The 16,080-nt window shown below is 31.2% G+C and overlaps 1 protein-coding gene across 1 annotated transcript; it reads left to right on the forward strand.

The window, feature by feature from the left end:
* The first annotated feature begins 11,891 nt into the window (after positions 1-11,891).
* On the forward strand, positions 11,892-12,422 carry LOC108327202 (RING-H2 finger protein ATL67). Its single transcript, XM_017560932.1, has one exon. The coding sequence runs from the start codon at positions 11,892-11,894 to the stop codon at positions 12,420-12,422; it is 531 nt and encodes a 176-aa protein (XP_017416421.1).
* The last annotated feature ends 3,658 nt before the right edge of the window (positions 12,423-16,080 follow it).

A 16,080-nucleotide genomic window follows, 5' to 3' on the forward strand; every position in this document is an offset into this window, starting at 1 on the left:
TGCTCTACTTTCTCATTTCTATCCAATGTGGGACTTGGACTCACACTTGGATTCACAACAATCTCCCTCTCAAGGGTGAGGAGTCCCTTCCACATAGGTACACTCCCCCTCTAGCGGAAACATTCCCAACCAACAACAACTACGAGTAACCCTTTCCAATCATTGTTCATCTTAACAGAACTTTCTTACCTAAATACCCTTTGCTAGGAAGACTTTCGGTATAGGGATCATTATACTCGTTTGAGTCCGACACCAAGACAAACCATCGATCGGTATCAGAGCCCATGTTCAGGTCTGGTGATCGGGCTTAGTTGAGTATGTCCCTCCATGATCAGGTGAAGCCTTGGCAAGTGGCCAGTGACAAATAGCCAGGTGAATCACGAGAGGTGGAGAGCAAGAGATACTCAGTGTTTGACCATGGATCGTGAGAGCAAAGAGAAGTGGTGACCATGGTGTACTCGAGGATAAGAAAAGACTTCCGTTGTAGGAAAGGTAGAAGAGCCATAGTCCTTTGTTTGAGGGGAGGATGTTGGGTACAAACAAAGTCCCACATCGGATAAAATAAGAGATGGACATAGATTTATATACACATAAGATACCTCCATTGGTAAGAGGCCTTTTGGAGTGGTACCAAAAGCAAATTCGTGAGGGCTCAGCCCAAAGCGGACAATATAGAGATTTATGTGTATGTGTGTGTTGAATCTCCCTACACTAACTATATTGAAATAAGGATTTATTAGGATTATAATAAGTATAATATTTAGTTTGTCCAAGAGAAACATATCTTAAATTTGATGTAAATCAATTCCAAATAAAGACTAATTTCAGAAGTGATAATAGCTTGAAAATAATGAGACTTGATTATTTTAATATTAAAAAGTTTTAATATAAATAATTTTATTATGAATAAGTTTCATTAAATACGACATCATTTTATAAATAACTTTTCTAGAGTTCTTTGATTTTTTTTCTTTAAGAGTTCTTCCTCCCTACTCATCCAATTAAAGAACTGAGACCACAAGATTGATCCTTGCGGCGTATTATTCATTTTGGACTATTTAATTTTTTCGTTCGTGTAAGTTGAGTTTCAATATTTTTTCTTGATCTTTTTTGTTATATGTTGCATGTGAGTCTTCTGCTACATCCATGCATATTTTTAGTCATCTATAGGAGTCTTTACTTATCAATGATCATAACAATATATCCTGATCGTTTTTTAATTGTTCTTAGGTATAATTAGGGTATCTTGTGGGCTTAAAAGGATTTGAGATTCCTTAGAGCAAGTTCATCTGTTTCTTAGGTAAGAGAAATTAATTGCAGTATTTTTAACTGATAAATAACCTCTAATTGTTGATTGTATGCTTGTATGATAATTGGTTTGCGTAATTGAGTTTTCTGGTAAAATATGACATGTGGAGTTCAATTAGGGGTTTGATTTTTTCTTTAGTGATTGTATGTTGAAATTTGATATATTGTATGGTTGAGATTGCAATTTAGGTGAATTGAGTCATTGAGTTGTGTATAATCTAATGGTTAGTATGTTTTGAAATTTATGGTTGTTGTTAGACTAATTTGTAGGACTAGAATGACATAAATCTATAAATCTTATTCTGCAAAACTATGCAGACCCATTGGACAAGCATATACTCGTTGAGCAAAGTCAGAGTCAAAGATTTATTAGCTTGATAGTCGCTAGGTGAGATTACACTCTTTGGATGAGACCAAAGTCAAAGAGCTCACTGACTTGACAGTCGCTAAGCGAGAATATATTCATTGGGTCAGATAAAAGTCAGAGAGCAACCAACTTTGTGGTTGTTAGGCAAGAATAACTTCTTTGGGTGCAACCAAAGTTAGAGAGTTCACTGACTTGATAGTGGTTGGTTGGGTGACTTTCGTAACATTTTAAGCTTGAGAGTTCAAATAATGATCTCGTTGGGTAAGTTATTTAGTCACTAAGTGAGAGTGCTTTTAGTCACTAATCACTGAGACAATATATATTAATTCTCACTGAGCAAGATTCACAAAGTCTAACTATTTTCACATGAGTCTCTTATGTCATATGATCTTAAATGTGGTAATTTGTGAATGTTAATATGATGGTTAGTTTATGATATTTATCTAAGGATGGTTGGAACCAATCTAAGAAGATCAGTTGTGGTTTGTTTAATGTATAGTATGACATATAGGAGTTCAGAAAGGAGGTATCCTAATATACTACCAATCATTCAACTCATAGAGAGAGGAATGAGGTGGGAGAGAGAATGGTAGGGGGTCCTAGCCTTGAACTTTTGGTCCTAGACACGAATGAGAATAACCTTATGAGTAGTAGGGTGATGACCCAAAACTTGTTAGTCGTTGCTAGGACTCGGGTTCAATCCCCAAATCCCCGGCAACGGCGCCAAAAACTTGTTAGCCAAAAACTTGTTGGGCGTGATTTCGGCAAGCGTACCGAATCGTTCAAGTAATAAACCGGTAAGACCGGGTATCGTTTTCCCAAGAGACTCGTAATACTAGAGAATTGTGCGATTAACAACTCATATAGACTCAAGAACATAACATCAATTTACAAACAAGTGCAGAAATGTAAATTCATACATAATTACAAGGTTGGACTTTGGTATTGAAGACACTTGGAAATGGAAAAGACTAGAAATGGTATGAAATGACATTGTTAAGGTTAGTTTTCACCAATGCACTCTTGTGTATAACCAATTTCATCTCCTCTCTATCAATTTACTAAAGTCAATCCACTAAAACACTCTAGCCCTAATCCCTTAGGTGAAAGAGCCTAGGTTTTCCTTATCAAACTCCAATCCCTTGGAAAATCTAACAAGCAAAACCTGCATTAAAGAGCTGGGATCTAAGACAACATGTGAATCATCTTCCATCCCTAGAATCAATGAACCACAAGGACTCCTATTTCAGTTCTGGGTTTCATCTTACGTCCCCATAATCCATAAAACCCCAAAATCAAGTCATGAACGTCCCCATTACATGCAAGCTTTAAGATTGGAAACAAGAATACTAGCAATTGATAGAAAAGGCATATATAAATTCAAATCATTCAACAATTACACAAGATTCAAAGGCTACAACTAATCCCAACAAAGATGGGTTTGGTTCTCCATTTCCATGGAGAACCCTAAAGCTTACAAACATGGAAGATGGAAGAAGAAGGAGACCCAAAGGAAGAGGAGGAGATGTTCCCACAAGCTCCTCACGCCCTCCATGAGCTCCAGCCGTGAAATCGCACCTCCAAAGAACCAAACACAGTTTCCCCTTCGCGTTTTGGGGTTAAATAGACTAGATCTGACACATCAGCAAAAGTCGCGCCCGGCGCCCTCTCAGTCGCGCCCGGGCACGGGGCTCTCTGGAAAAGTCGCGCCCGGGCGCCCCATTTCTCACGCCCGGACGTGAAACTCTCTGGAAAAAATCAAAAAATCGCGAAAAGTCGCGCTCGGCGCCCCTGTGTCGCGCCCGGCGCGGAACATCTGGATTTGGACGAACGTCCTTCTAGTTGGCCGAGCGTCCCATGATTTATGGGCGACCGTTCTCTCTTCGTCCACAGGACGAGCGTCCCTTTCTGCTAACTTCTTGGTCAAGTTCTATACATTGTTGGAGACTCTTCCAAGCTCATTTTTAGCTACAAAATAAGGGATTATTGATGAAAGTACATCAAAGTAGCCAAAAACACAATTATTTAGAAAACAAGACAAAACAAGAGGATTAAGCAAGTTATAAGTTAGAAAGGAGTTGATTTTGCTACTAAAATGATGCTTAAAATATGGTAAAATTTAGCATTATCATAGGGTGATAATCCCTATGTTTATGGTTTTGTAGAACATAAATACTACTACAAATGCACACCTACAATAAAGCTCTATGTCAAAAGCATATATCCAGATAATTGAGTTTATTATCAACTCTTTATATGTGTTTATATGAGTTATTGTATTTCATCCATGTTTAGCTTATATCTGATATGTTCTAATTGTCTTAGATTAATTATTTTTGCACATTAGCTTATCCTATTGTTTTCTTTTGGTGTTTCATGTGTGTTCGTTTTTTTATGTTGTGATGATCGCCTTATTGGAATAAGCAAGTGAGGAGTAGGTGTGGATGCATCTCTGGTGGAAGACAGTGATGGAGCAAAGTTTTATTATTGGTCGTCTAGTAGTGATCATTAGTTCTTTTAGATGTATTTATTATTATGATTTTTTGTTTTAGATAATTGTATTAATATTATATCTAAATTTTGAGACAATTTGTTTTGTTTTATTAATTTAATTAACGTCTTATTTTAACAGTTGTAAGCCGCTAAAAAGGGAATGTTACATTTTGGTATCAGAACATATCATCCTTAGGTAAGGGTTGTGGGTTTGTCATGTCTTGCGAAGTTTAAAAGTTTAAGTTTAGATTGTAGAGATTGTGTAACCAACTAAAAGTATTAAGAATAGAAAATGTCTTGATAAGAGTAATAAGGGTGTACACTCATAACTATATTAAAGATAGTTGTTTTTCTTAATTCTAAACGTTTAAGGAAAGAAAGAGTTGTGGTTTGAGTTTTGTTTTCTATAGTGATTCTTGTCATGTTCTTACCTTTGTGGTAGTGTTAAGTACTCTATAATGATAGAGGAATGCAAATTCAAGGATAACTTGACCTGCTTACCTTTATGTGAATTGGATAAGGCCTTTGAGACAATTTTCTACCTTGAAGATATGAAGAATTGGTGTGTTAGAGTTTGGGAGTTAGAAAATCAGAGTTTTGGATTTCAAATGACGAGGAAAGAAGTTGGAGTTCTAAATCAATGTTTTGGATTGAAAGAGTTTCGAGAATAGGTTATTCAGGTCGGATATCACAAGTTTTGCAAAAGGAATGAGTTCAAAGGACAGAAGAATGGGAGATATTGGTACGCGCTTGTGTAAGGTTTGAGAAAACAACTTGGTTCTACTTCTCGACAATGTATGAGGTCTGGAAGAGAAAAGTGGTGGAAGGTTTGAGGTTAAAGCTAATAAGGGTATAGGAACCCTAAAGTGAACAAATGGGATTAATCTTTAGACAAAGGAGACTAAGATGAAGTAAAGCTTAAGAAGAAGTCACATAAGGTGGTGCTTTCTAAGTTATGGAAACACATTTTTTTATGAGAATAAAGTATCATAAAGGTTTTATACTAAGTTCAACAATCAGAAGGAGAATAAAAAGGATGTTTAAAGAAAAGTTGAATGGGAGGTAGGTTTGATCTTGGTTGAGGTGGAAGAATTAAAGTATTGAAAGAAGAAATACATCATTAAGTTTGATTTGAAAGAAAAGGCAACATTAGCGACGTTAAAGCACGAAGAATGAGGAAAGAAGAAGAAAAATCTTAAGTAGCTTAAAAGGTGTCTACGATAGCTAGTGCTGAAGTGGTTACCATGAAGGATCTAGTTCAAAGATATAAAGTTGTGCTTGGACTACAGGTTTTTGGCCAAAAACTTGTTGAGTGGTTCGACAAGTGCACCGAATTGTTTCAAGTAATAAAACATGGTAAAACCAAGTATTGTTTTTTCAAGAGACTTGTAACACTAGAGAATTGTGCGATTAACAACTCATTTAGACTCAAGAACAACTCATCACTTATGAATATGTGCAAAAAGATAAATTCACAAATAATTACAAGGTTGGACTTTGGTATTGAAGGCACTTAGAAATGAAAAAGACTAGAAATGGTATGAAATGACATTGCTAATGTTAGGATTCACCTATTTCACTCTTGTGCCTAACCATCTCCTCTCCATCAATTTACTAAATTCAATCCACAAAAACACTCTAACCATAATTTCTTAGGTGAAAGAGCCTAGCTTTTCCCTATGAAACTCTAATCCCTTTGAAAATCTAACAAGAAAAACCCGCATTAAAGAGTTAGGATCTTAAGACAGCATGTGAATCATCTTCCATCCCTAGAATCAATGAACTACAAGGACTCTTGTTTCAGTTCTAGGTTTCATCTTACGTTCCCATAACCCATGAAACCCTAAAAACATGTCATGAACATTCCTATTACATGCAAGCTTTAAGATTGGAAACAAGAATACTAGCAATTGATAGAAAAGGCATATATAAATACGAATCAATCATCCATTACACAAGAATTCATAGGTTTCATCAATCCCTAACAAGATGAATCTGGTTCTCCACTTCCATGGAGAACCCTAGAGCTTACAAACATGGTGGATGGAAGAAGAAGAAGACCTAAAGGAAGAGGATAAGATGTTCCCACAAGCTCCTCGGGGCCTCCATGACCTCCAGTAGTGAAATCGCGCCTCCAAAGAACCAAAGACTCTAAATGCTTCAAGAGAGCTTAAATAAATAGGCAATTTTAACACATCAGTGTCGTCACTGCTTAAGCAGTAGCCCAACGACAGCCTAGTGACAGCCCAACGGCAACATTCCAGAGAGCAAAGCGCTCAGCTACCACCCAGCGGTAGCCCAACGACAACATTCCAGAGACAGAGCGCTCATTCGTAGCCCAGCGGCACCCCAGCGACAACATTCCAGAGACAGAGTGCTCAGCCGTAGCCCAACAGCAGCCTTCCAAAACTCTCCTTTTTTGTTGTTTTGCTTGCTTTTGTGGTTGTTTAAGCTCTATACTTTGGTGAAGGTTCTTCCAAGCACTTTATTAGCTACAAAATAAGGGAATAAGTGATGAAATTACATCAATGTAGCCTAAAACACAATTATTTCTAAAAGCAAGATAAAATAGAGGATTAAGAAAGTTACAAGCTAGAAAAAGTTGATTTTGCTACTAAAATGATGCTTAGATAATGGTAAGAATTAGCATTATCAAACTCCCCCAAACTTATAACTTTGTTTGCCCTCAAGCAAAAGTAATTTCACCTAGAAAAACAATTCAATTGCAGGTCTAGCAACTCAAGATGCAGAAAAGAGAAAATGAATAGGGGTAAATCAACAAAAAGAGAAAATGAAAACCTATAAAAGCAAAACTCTACAAAAACATTTTTAATTTGACATTTAAAGAAGGAGAAAAACACTATTTATTTAAAAATATAATTATCATCTAAAAACACTAATTATCATCTACAAACACATAATTAACATTATTTTTACAAAACTCTAAAATTAAAGAAAAATCTATAAACTATCCTAGTTCTAGAAAATAAGAAACTAAAAGAATATAAAAATAACTTCTAATAAAAGAAAAATAGGAAAATTTGGAGAGTTATCACACCCTCACAATTAGAGAAATGTCCTCCTAGGCAGGGAAAACTAAACAGAGAAAACTCGATTTACAAAATAAAAGACTCTAAACAAAACTCTGAAGCACTAAACTTATTCACAGCTCAATCATTTCTTAGTCATTTCATTAAACAAAACTGCATAATTATATTTCTCAACATTAAATCTTAGTATCAGCGATCCAAGCATTTGAAAAACAGCTTAATTCAGTCAATTTCAACAATGAAAACAATCAGAAAAGCATAAGTCAGTTTCAGTCTCAGAGAACTAAGTGTTTGCAATCAGATTCACTCAAGTATTAAAGGTTGTCCTATTTCACTCAAGTATCAATCCTCCCATAGTACTTCCATGCACTATAAGATTCAAGCTTCGAATTGTAGATAGCAGATAGGAAACACAACCACCGCATAAACAAGGTGATTAAGTTGGACATTTGAGGGTAAGGAGTAGAAGTGGAAACCTAAGGTAGAATAGAAGGGAGGCCCTTTTAAAGGAGTGAGACAATGAGACTCTCCTTCGAGGATTTCATTTTATTAGAGAAAAGGCTCAAAAAGGCTATGCAGGTTCTATTCTATTTGTCAGCTTTCACGATTCCACTAGTGTGAGTTGGTGATAATAAGGTGTTGGGAAGTGATTATTCAACATGACCACAATCACCTTCATTTCCATTCTACTAATCTTCCACAAATCCGAATGCTTTATTACTTTTTATAATAGAGCAACATGTTCTAATCAAGTTGAAAAAAATAAAGCACTCTAAAAAGACAAAGATTTGGACAACTCAAACCATTCATTTTCACTTTGTATTTGGTGAAAATGTGGGTTACTTTGTGTTAGAAATGGACTTTAAGCCTAATTCAACCCCACAAAATCGGCTTGTAAGGTGAGGTTTGTACCCACTTATAAACTTCGAATTGGCCTTATCTCTAGTCGACGTGAGACTTCGAACACTTTGTTTTGCTTTTATTAGAAATCTTCCTCTTCTCAATGATAAGCAAAGTTGATGCACGCCTTCACATCCCTATACCACCATTATTGGAGTAAATCATATCACGACCTTCGTTACTATTTACAAATATCAATTTTTAACTAAAGCATTTCAAACATCTTTCTGGTTTATTTGCTTTAACAGGGTACGTTTCTGATAGTCATCATACCTATGTTCTTTGCATGGTATCTTTTCCAAACAACACAAAAGGTTTCAATGCTAGTTCTTGAATAGCTAATTGATTATTTATACACTCTTCATGCAACTCACTACACATTCTGATAATTGAACTACGTAGTGATCATATCAAATGTACTTAAGTGGTAATTAATGGCCTCAATAATTGGCAAGTAATTTTTGCACCTTTCAATTAAACCACTTCGTATATTCTTTATAATATGAACTTCTCTTTCATCATACTTCTACTTCATTTTTAGGTGACTTCATTTGTTGTATCAGTGTTTCTTTTTCTGTAGCTTCTTTTTTCATTAGTACAGTGAAGAATGTAATTTACGTTTGGAACTTTCCACTGTTAGCATACCTAGAAAATCACCCTTGAGGACTATAATGACCACTCGGGTGGCAACTATTGCCATTTTTTAGTGGAAAAGACATTTGAAGGACAAAATTTTACGCTAAGTAGCGATGCCAAGATGCAGAAACTATATCATTGTGTCTCTTCTCATGCATGCCATTATACACATTCTAACTTCTGAAACACACCAGCGTCTGTTCTTGTCAGTCCCCACATTTCCTCTCACAAACAATTATTTGCATAATAATTCATATAATAAAGTATATAATTTACAAGAATAGATCAGTTCTCTACACTGGTAGGAATTTAAGAATGAATTAAAAGTTCTGTATTGAATAAAATAAAAAGTTGATATCATATAGAAAAATAGATTCATAAACACACTATTTTAAGATTTATATTTGAAGGTAAAATGTACTATTATACGAGTATATGAACCGCTCATAATTCATTATGTAGAATCTCCCACAAGATTGATATTAGAGTACAGTTTTTGTATTGATTTTCTCTTTGTATTGTCAGTATGTTGTACTTTTGATTCTAATATATTGAAAAAAGATTAATACATTTTAAAATATTAAAATAAGTATTAATATATTTCAAAGACACCCAAAAAAATAAAAAAAAATAATAGAGAATCCAAATTCTTGATATTTGATTAGAAATTAGTTATTTCATAAGGTAAATATGATAAAAAAAATTATAAAAAAGGTGAGATTTACAACTTTTTTTGCTTCATACTTACTACAAATACAAAAACGCTGATTTTATATTTTTTATAATCAATTATAGATGTATATGATCAATGGTGTTTTCTTTTTAGGTCATACAAAATAATAGAAAACATAATTTTCACTAACAATTTTTATTTCTCGTATATGCTTTTTGTATTTTAATTTATATCATTACATCTTTATATAATACATGTGCATTATGAACTAATGGAAATGATGTAAAAAGAGTATATTATGGGGCTGAGGCAAAATTTTCAATAACTTTGCTGGTCAAACTTTGTGTATTCTCCTTTATCACGATTCTTCAAAAATGAATGAATTAATAGCAGCATGATAAAAAAAACTTGAATGTTAGTTGTTTATAACTTACTAATTTTCTGAATATGTAGAAGGAGAAAACTATTACCACAACTATGCATATACTTTCTGCTATCACTATTCTGAATACGTTGTTCATAGACTTTGAGGCACAATGATACCATGCGCTTGAACTGAGATCGTATGCAATGTTTCTTTTCTTTAGTTTATGAAGTTACATCTAGGTATATGTGTAGGCATATGCATATTAAGTCATGAAAATGTTCATTTTTGGAGCATATGGGAAGAAAAGAGGCAGAAAAGTCAATAATATAATATTTATTGGATGAACTTAGTGAAAAGTAAATAGTAGCAAAGAGGATTTTAATTATAGGAAAATGAAGTATACATATCTTCACTGGAAAATCAAAATTTTCCATTGATGGATGTTAAGACCAACAAATTTGTTGATTCTTAGTATTAATCACAAATTCAGAGATATACCATTTTTCTTTCAATAAATTGATTATAGATATTAATAAAGTCTAACAACTAAGAACTTCATTGATTTTTCGGGTCATTAAAAATATTTTAACTGAGTGATTATTTATTGGTAATTTTTTTTAAGTATAATGAATTGTTTGGACAAGAAAATTAAAACTTAGAATTTTTAAAAATATATTTTAAATAATTAAAATAATAAAATTTGAAATACACCAAGAAAAAAAAAGGAAATAAAAATTTCATAACTAGTCTTTCTCTCAAAATATACATTACACACATATTAAAAAAAATTGTTCCATATTATTTAAATGTTTGAATTTGACTAATATGGATGCATATTTAGTGAAAGACAGTGATACAACAAAGTTTTATTCTTAGTTGTCTAATTGTTATCCTTCGTTCTTATAGATATATTTATTTTCATTGTTATTTCTTTTAGATAATTATATTAATAGTATATCTAAATTTATAAATAATTTGTTTTGATTTATCAATTTTATAATTTTTTATTTTAACATTTGTAAGTTACTGAAACTAAGATGTTACACTTCAAATCTGATAACTTTATTCAATCAATTTGACAGTGATTTCATGTTTCAAGTTATTTCTAGTTATACTTGATGCATTGTTTTCATTATTGTTATTATTATACATATAGAAAATAATTATATCAATTAAGTATGCTTGGTGCAATTTAATTTGCTCTCGCATAAGTATGAAGTGTGAAAATGGATAAACACGACATAATCAATAACATAAAATAACACATAAATTTAAATTGTGGGAACAAACAAGAACAAAAAGGTCATTTATCCTGTACTATTTTGGCTAGTTATTGGTATCCAATTAATTTTTACTTGAAATCTTCAAATTGTTTCCTAAATAAGTTTTCAAAAACGTGGAAATAGTTTGATTTGGAAATGTTTCCTCACATTCTTCTTTATTCACAACTTGTTCAACCTCTTCCTTAGGCTCCAATTTTTTAATTTTTTAAAATTAATGATTGAAACAATTTTTAATAGTAAATTGATAGTTAACTTCTTTGGTGAATAATTAATCTTTCTGTTAATTTTATTCCATTAATATAAAGATGCTTTTTTAATTTTATTTTTTTTGTAAAGGAATTGCTTACAACTAATTGCTCAATTTTCTTATGTAATTTGTCAAAGACTTCTAAGTTTGGATGCAGTGGCTTCACTGGCTTGTAAGCTGTAATTCTCAAAGACAAAAAGAAACTACTAAGAAAAGATATTTTGGACTGTTATTCTATTCATTAACAAACAAATAATAAATAAATACAATTAACACAACAAAAAAAAACTTAATGCAAAAAGAAAACCCAACTCAAAATTCAAAACCAGCAAATTGTTTAAGTAACAAAAATTTTGTTGTTAACTAAGCAGCTAAGCACCAGCTTATAGGTTAATTTTTAGATATCCAACTTCAAATTAGCTTCAAAATTTGTTCAAAACCAACAGAGTTATAGGTAAAAAAAAACAAGTACAAAAGGTTGCGACAAATGAACCCTAATTTCCCATAATCACCACAAAAATCCTCTCATGTCAAAACCTTTGATCAGAAGAAGGTCAATCTGTAACCATGTCAGTGTCTCCTTCTCCCTCCGTCTCCTTCTCCTACGGGCCACCCTTGAACACCAACAACAATGGACTAGACATATTCACCAAGGTCTTCCTGTTGCTCATCTTTTTCACTCTCTTCGTTCGTGTCTGTTACGTGTACATGAACATGCGACGAGAACAAAACGGCAACGACAACGTAAGCAACAGCATCGATTCCATGATCCATAATGATCAAAATGATAACCTCACCGGGCTACCCTATGACGTCATAAAGTCCTACCGCACTTTCCCTTACAGCAAAACCGATAGTGTTGTGGGAACAACGTGCGACCATGACACCACGTGCGCCATATGTATTGAGGATTACGAGGAATCGGAGATGCTGAGGGTGTTGCCGCAATGCCGCCACTACTTTCACCGAGACTGCGTCGACGCATGGCTGAAGGTTAATGCCACGTGTCCCGTTTGTAGGCACTCGCTCATGAAAACTGGAAGCAATAATAATATTAACCATAACAGTGTCATTAACAATGCCTTAGAACGTGTCTAACTAATAATATCATGGTTTTGCAGAGAGGATTTTTCGTGGTGATTATTCTAGTTTTTTCTTTTTTTCTTCTTCTTCGTTTTCTTTTCGATTTGGTTTAACGTGTATATGTTCAGAATGTGAAGGAGATTACTTAGTCGAAGGATTTGGGTTTGCACTTTTTGAAAATTGATGAATATGTAGAATTTTGTTCTTGGGGAGAAAATAAAGAAGAAGAAAAAAGGAGAGAAAGTCACAAATAATAATGTAAGGAAAATATATATATATATATATATATATATATATATATATATATATATAAATATAATCTAATTAATTAATTACTCGTACCTTTTTTTGGTAGGGTAAAAAAAAATGTTTCTTCATTCGTTCATCAAATTGTTTGTTTTTTAAATCTATCTTATTGTGTGTATTTAGAAACAAGGTCGATCTAAATTAAATTAACTTTCACTTAAATTTATAATTTGTCTATATTCCTTCGTTCTAAAATATAAAATATTTACTAACTGATTAAATACTTAATTTAGTTTTCAATATGTCATAAATTTAGATATTCTGTTTTGTCTTTTAGTGTCCATTTTTTTATCAATTTTTTTTCTTTTTAATCTTCTTTAACTTGTAAATCAACTTGTTTTTTCCCTTTTCAATTTGTCAATTATTTCTATTCTTCTTGCTTCATGAGCTAATTAGAAAAGAATATTAATAAGAAGAGTGATTTGATCAATAAGTTAGAAACGGAAAAATAAAAATAATAATCAAATCATTCATTAACTGTAAAGTAAAATAATAAGATAATGAAAATAATACTTTAAAAATTCAAAATAACAAAAAAATTAATGAAAATTTAATTTAAATACTCATACTTACAAACTAATAAAAAATTAATCAAACCTTTCCTAAACACACCTTTTCTTTTTCACAATAATTGAACTTGGTGTGCTATAATATATCTCCGACTGGGCCTCCAGTCAAACTTTTGAAATTTTAAGGCCCATTAACTAATCTTAATTCATTGGTCCTAGAGATTTTCTTTCTCCATGGTTTCTGCGGCACCTAACATAAACATCTAAAATAAATATTAAAAATTAAAAATAAAAATTTCAAAATAAAAAATTATGTGACCTGGAGATTATCTTATTTGTATTTCTTTATTTTTATTATATATAACTCAAAATTTTCGTTTTTCAAAAGTAACAAAAATAGAACAAAAAATAGATAAAATAATTATTTGCCATTTAAATATAACAATCTTATAAAAAGATATTATCAAATAGATAAGTTATCTATTATTCAAGTATAATCAAATATAAAAAATAAGACAAATGGTTAGATTTTAATATATCACCTTAAAAAAATTATTTACCATTTAACTTCATGCTTTAAAACAAAATTTAACTTCATGCTTTAAAACAAATAACATAATATTATATTCATATATATGTATTTATATTTATATCCATATCTATCTATCCATATATTTATGTCTATATATAATTTATGATTTTTTTCATAATCCATCATTATTAAAGTGTGAAGTTGTAGTTCTATTTATTATTTTTGGAGAAGGGGATAGGAATAGAGATATTAAGATGGCCATGTGGTAGTGTGATGACGCGATCAATGTGGTCGTACAACCTTAAAAATGAGTTCAAATTAATTTGTAGAGTGATTAGGTTCTTTCCTTTCATATCTATGGACAGAGAGTTTCCTAGTGTCATCTTTAAGTCAGATCTAGCTTTTTGACAATCAATAATAACTACAAAGTGATGAAAGCCAACGTGGATCGTATGCACCTCATCAGAGTTGGGCTAGCCCTTTCAGACCGCCATGGCAACCTTCCAACCTTTGGAACCTCCAACTGCTTCATTTAGGAATTCAACTTATGTAGGTTCGATGTCACGCGTCATCTTCATGCTCCTCAGTCCATTGCCCTCCTCCAATGGCAAGGGATGGATTTTGATAAGAATTGAAGCTTTGGAGATCTACGTCATGCGATTCATTGAGCTTATGATGATCTCAGGACTTCTTTGCAACAATCATATTCACTGAATTACTTTTCATGGTACTTATGATTTTGCCTACTTGGTCAAGGTATTGACTAATTGTTTTCTGCACATGCAACCACTTTTACCTCTCAACTTGGGTGACTTTCTATAACTCCTTAAATTCTTCTTTGGAAGTATATGATGTTAAACATCTTGTCAAATTTTGTTCCAACCTTTATGGCAGTTTAGACAGAATCAGTAAGTTCCTAAGTTTAGATAATAGTGAAAAAAGAGTCATAATGCAGGTTCTGATAGTTTAATCACGCTGCATTTTTTAATAAGATTAAAAGACTTTATTTTCATACACACATTGACTTAAAAAAACATGTTGTTCATAGTTTAGAGATGTTTTAATGTTAATGTTTTAGAATGTTTGTACTATTCTTGCATTACTTGTTTTCAAGTAAAAACAAAATGTATAAATTTGAGTTGGTTACAAAGAAGATAATATCTTATTTTTATATTTTTTATCTAGCCTCATATTTATTGTTTAATAATAATTTATATATAATTATATAAAAGGAATTTATCTTGTATCCTTTTTTTTAATTTAAGTTTTTAATACGTAATTTTTTTTATTTAAAACAATCATCTTACAAATTTTATTTTGTTAAATAATTATCTTTTTAATTTAACTACTTTTTTTATTTGTTCACTTTTTTAAAAAAATTTGGTAGTTTTAAAATTAAAATAACTATTTATAATAATAAAATTATATATAAAATAAATAAATATTATTTATAATGAAATTGCAAAAGATATTTATATTTATTTTTATAGTTATAATTTTATTATTTTGTATTGTTATTGTTAATAAGAATAATATCTATATTATATTATATTATCTATAAAAGATGATTTTATATTTTGTGTACACAATTCATTCTATCCCCTATAATATAAGAGTTGTTAACTTACTTTTTTAAAAGTAATAATTTTTTTGAATAAAATTAATAATGAAAGCAAATGGTAAACTATTTTAATAATTTAGTATATTTAATAACTTATTTGCATATTTATCAGTATATTTATATGTACCTTTTATTTTTAATAATTTAGTGTATTTTACTTATAAAAATTAAAGTAATTAGTATAACTTATATTGCTTTGTAAAGTTAAATAAGTGATAAAACAAAATAAAAAATACGAAAACTAAAATTATTTATAATAGTTTATTAAATAAATTTATTATATTAAATCAAACACATTTTTATAATATTTTTTCAGTTTAAATATTATACAATTACAACGATTTATACAATAAAAAAATACATATCGAAAGTTAAATATATTAAGGAATCCTAAATTTCTTTTAATAAACTTAGAAGTGCACTGGAATATATATTTTTTTAAAACGATATTAAAATATTATAATAATGTTTAATGATCATGGCATTATTATGGTATGATTCAATCCTTTTTATTCTAAAGGGATGTATCAATTAAAAGGTAAGATAAAGAAAAGTGTAAAATGAAAATTAAAATATAAAGATGTTTGGATAAATTTCTTGTAAATATTTAAGAAATCAAATAATTTTTTTTAAATTAAAGTTAATTTTTTATAATTAAAATTGGATTGGTATAAATTACTACAGTGGTAATTAGTTTAATTTATA

Source organism: Vigna angularis, chromosome 2 (assembly GCF_016808095.1).
Source record: "Vigna angularis cultivar LongXiaoDou No.4 chromosome 2, ASM1680809v1, whole genome shotgun sequence".
NCBI classification, from domain to species: Eukaryota; Viridiplantae; Streptophyta; class Magnoliopsida; order Fabales; family Fabaceae; genus Vigna; species Vigna angularis.

Bases quoted from the DNA above. Each gene is read 5' to 3' on its own strand.
- LOC108327202 (XM_017560932.1), top strand. From the start codon at position 11,892: ATGTCAGTGTCTCCTTCTCCCTCCGTCTCCTTCTCCTACGGGCCACCC.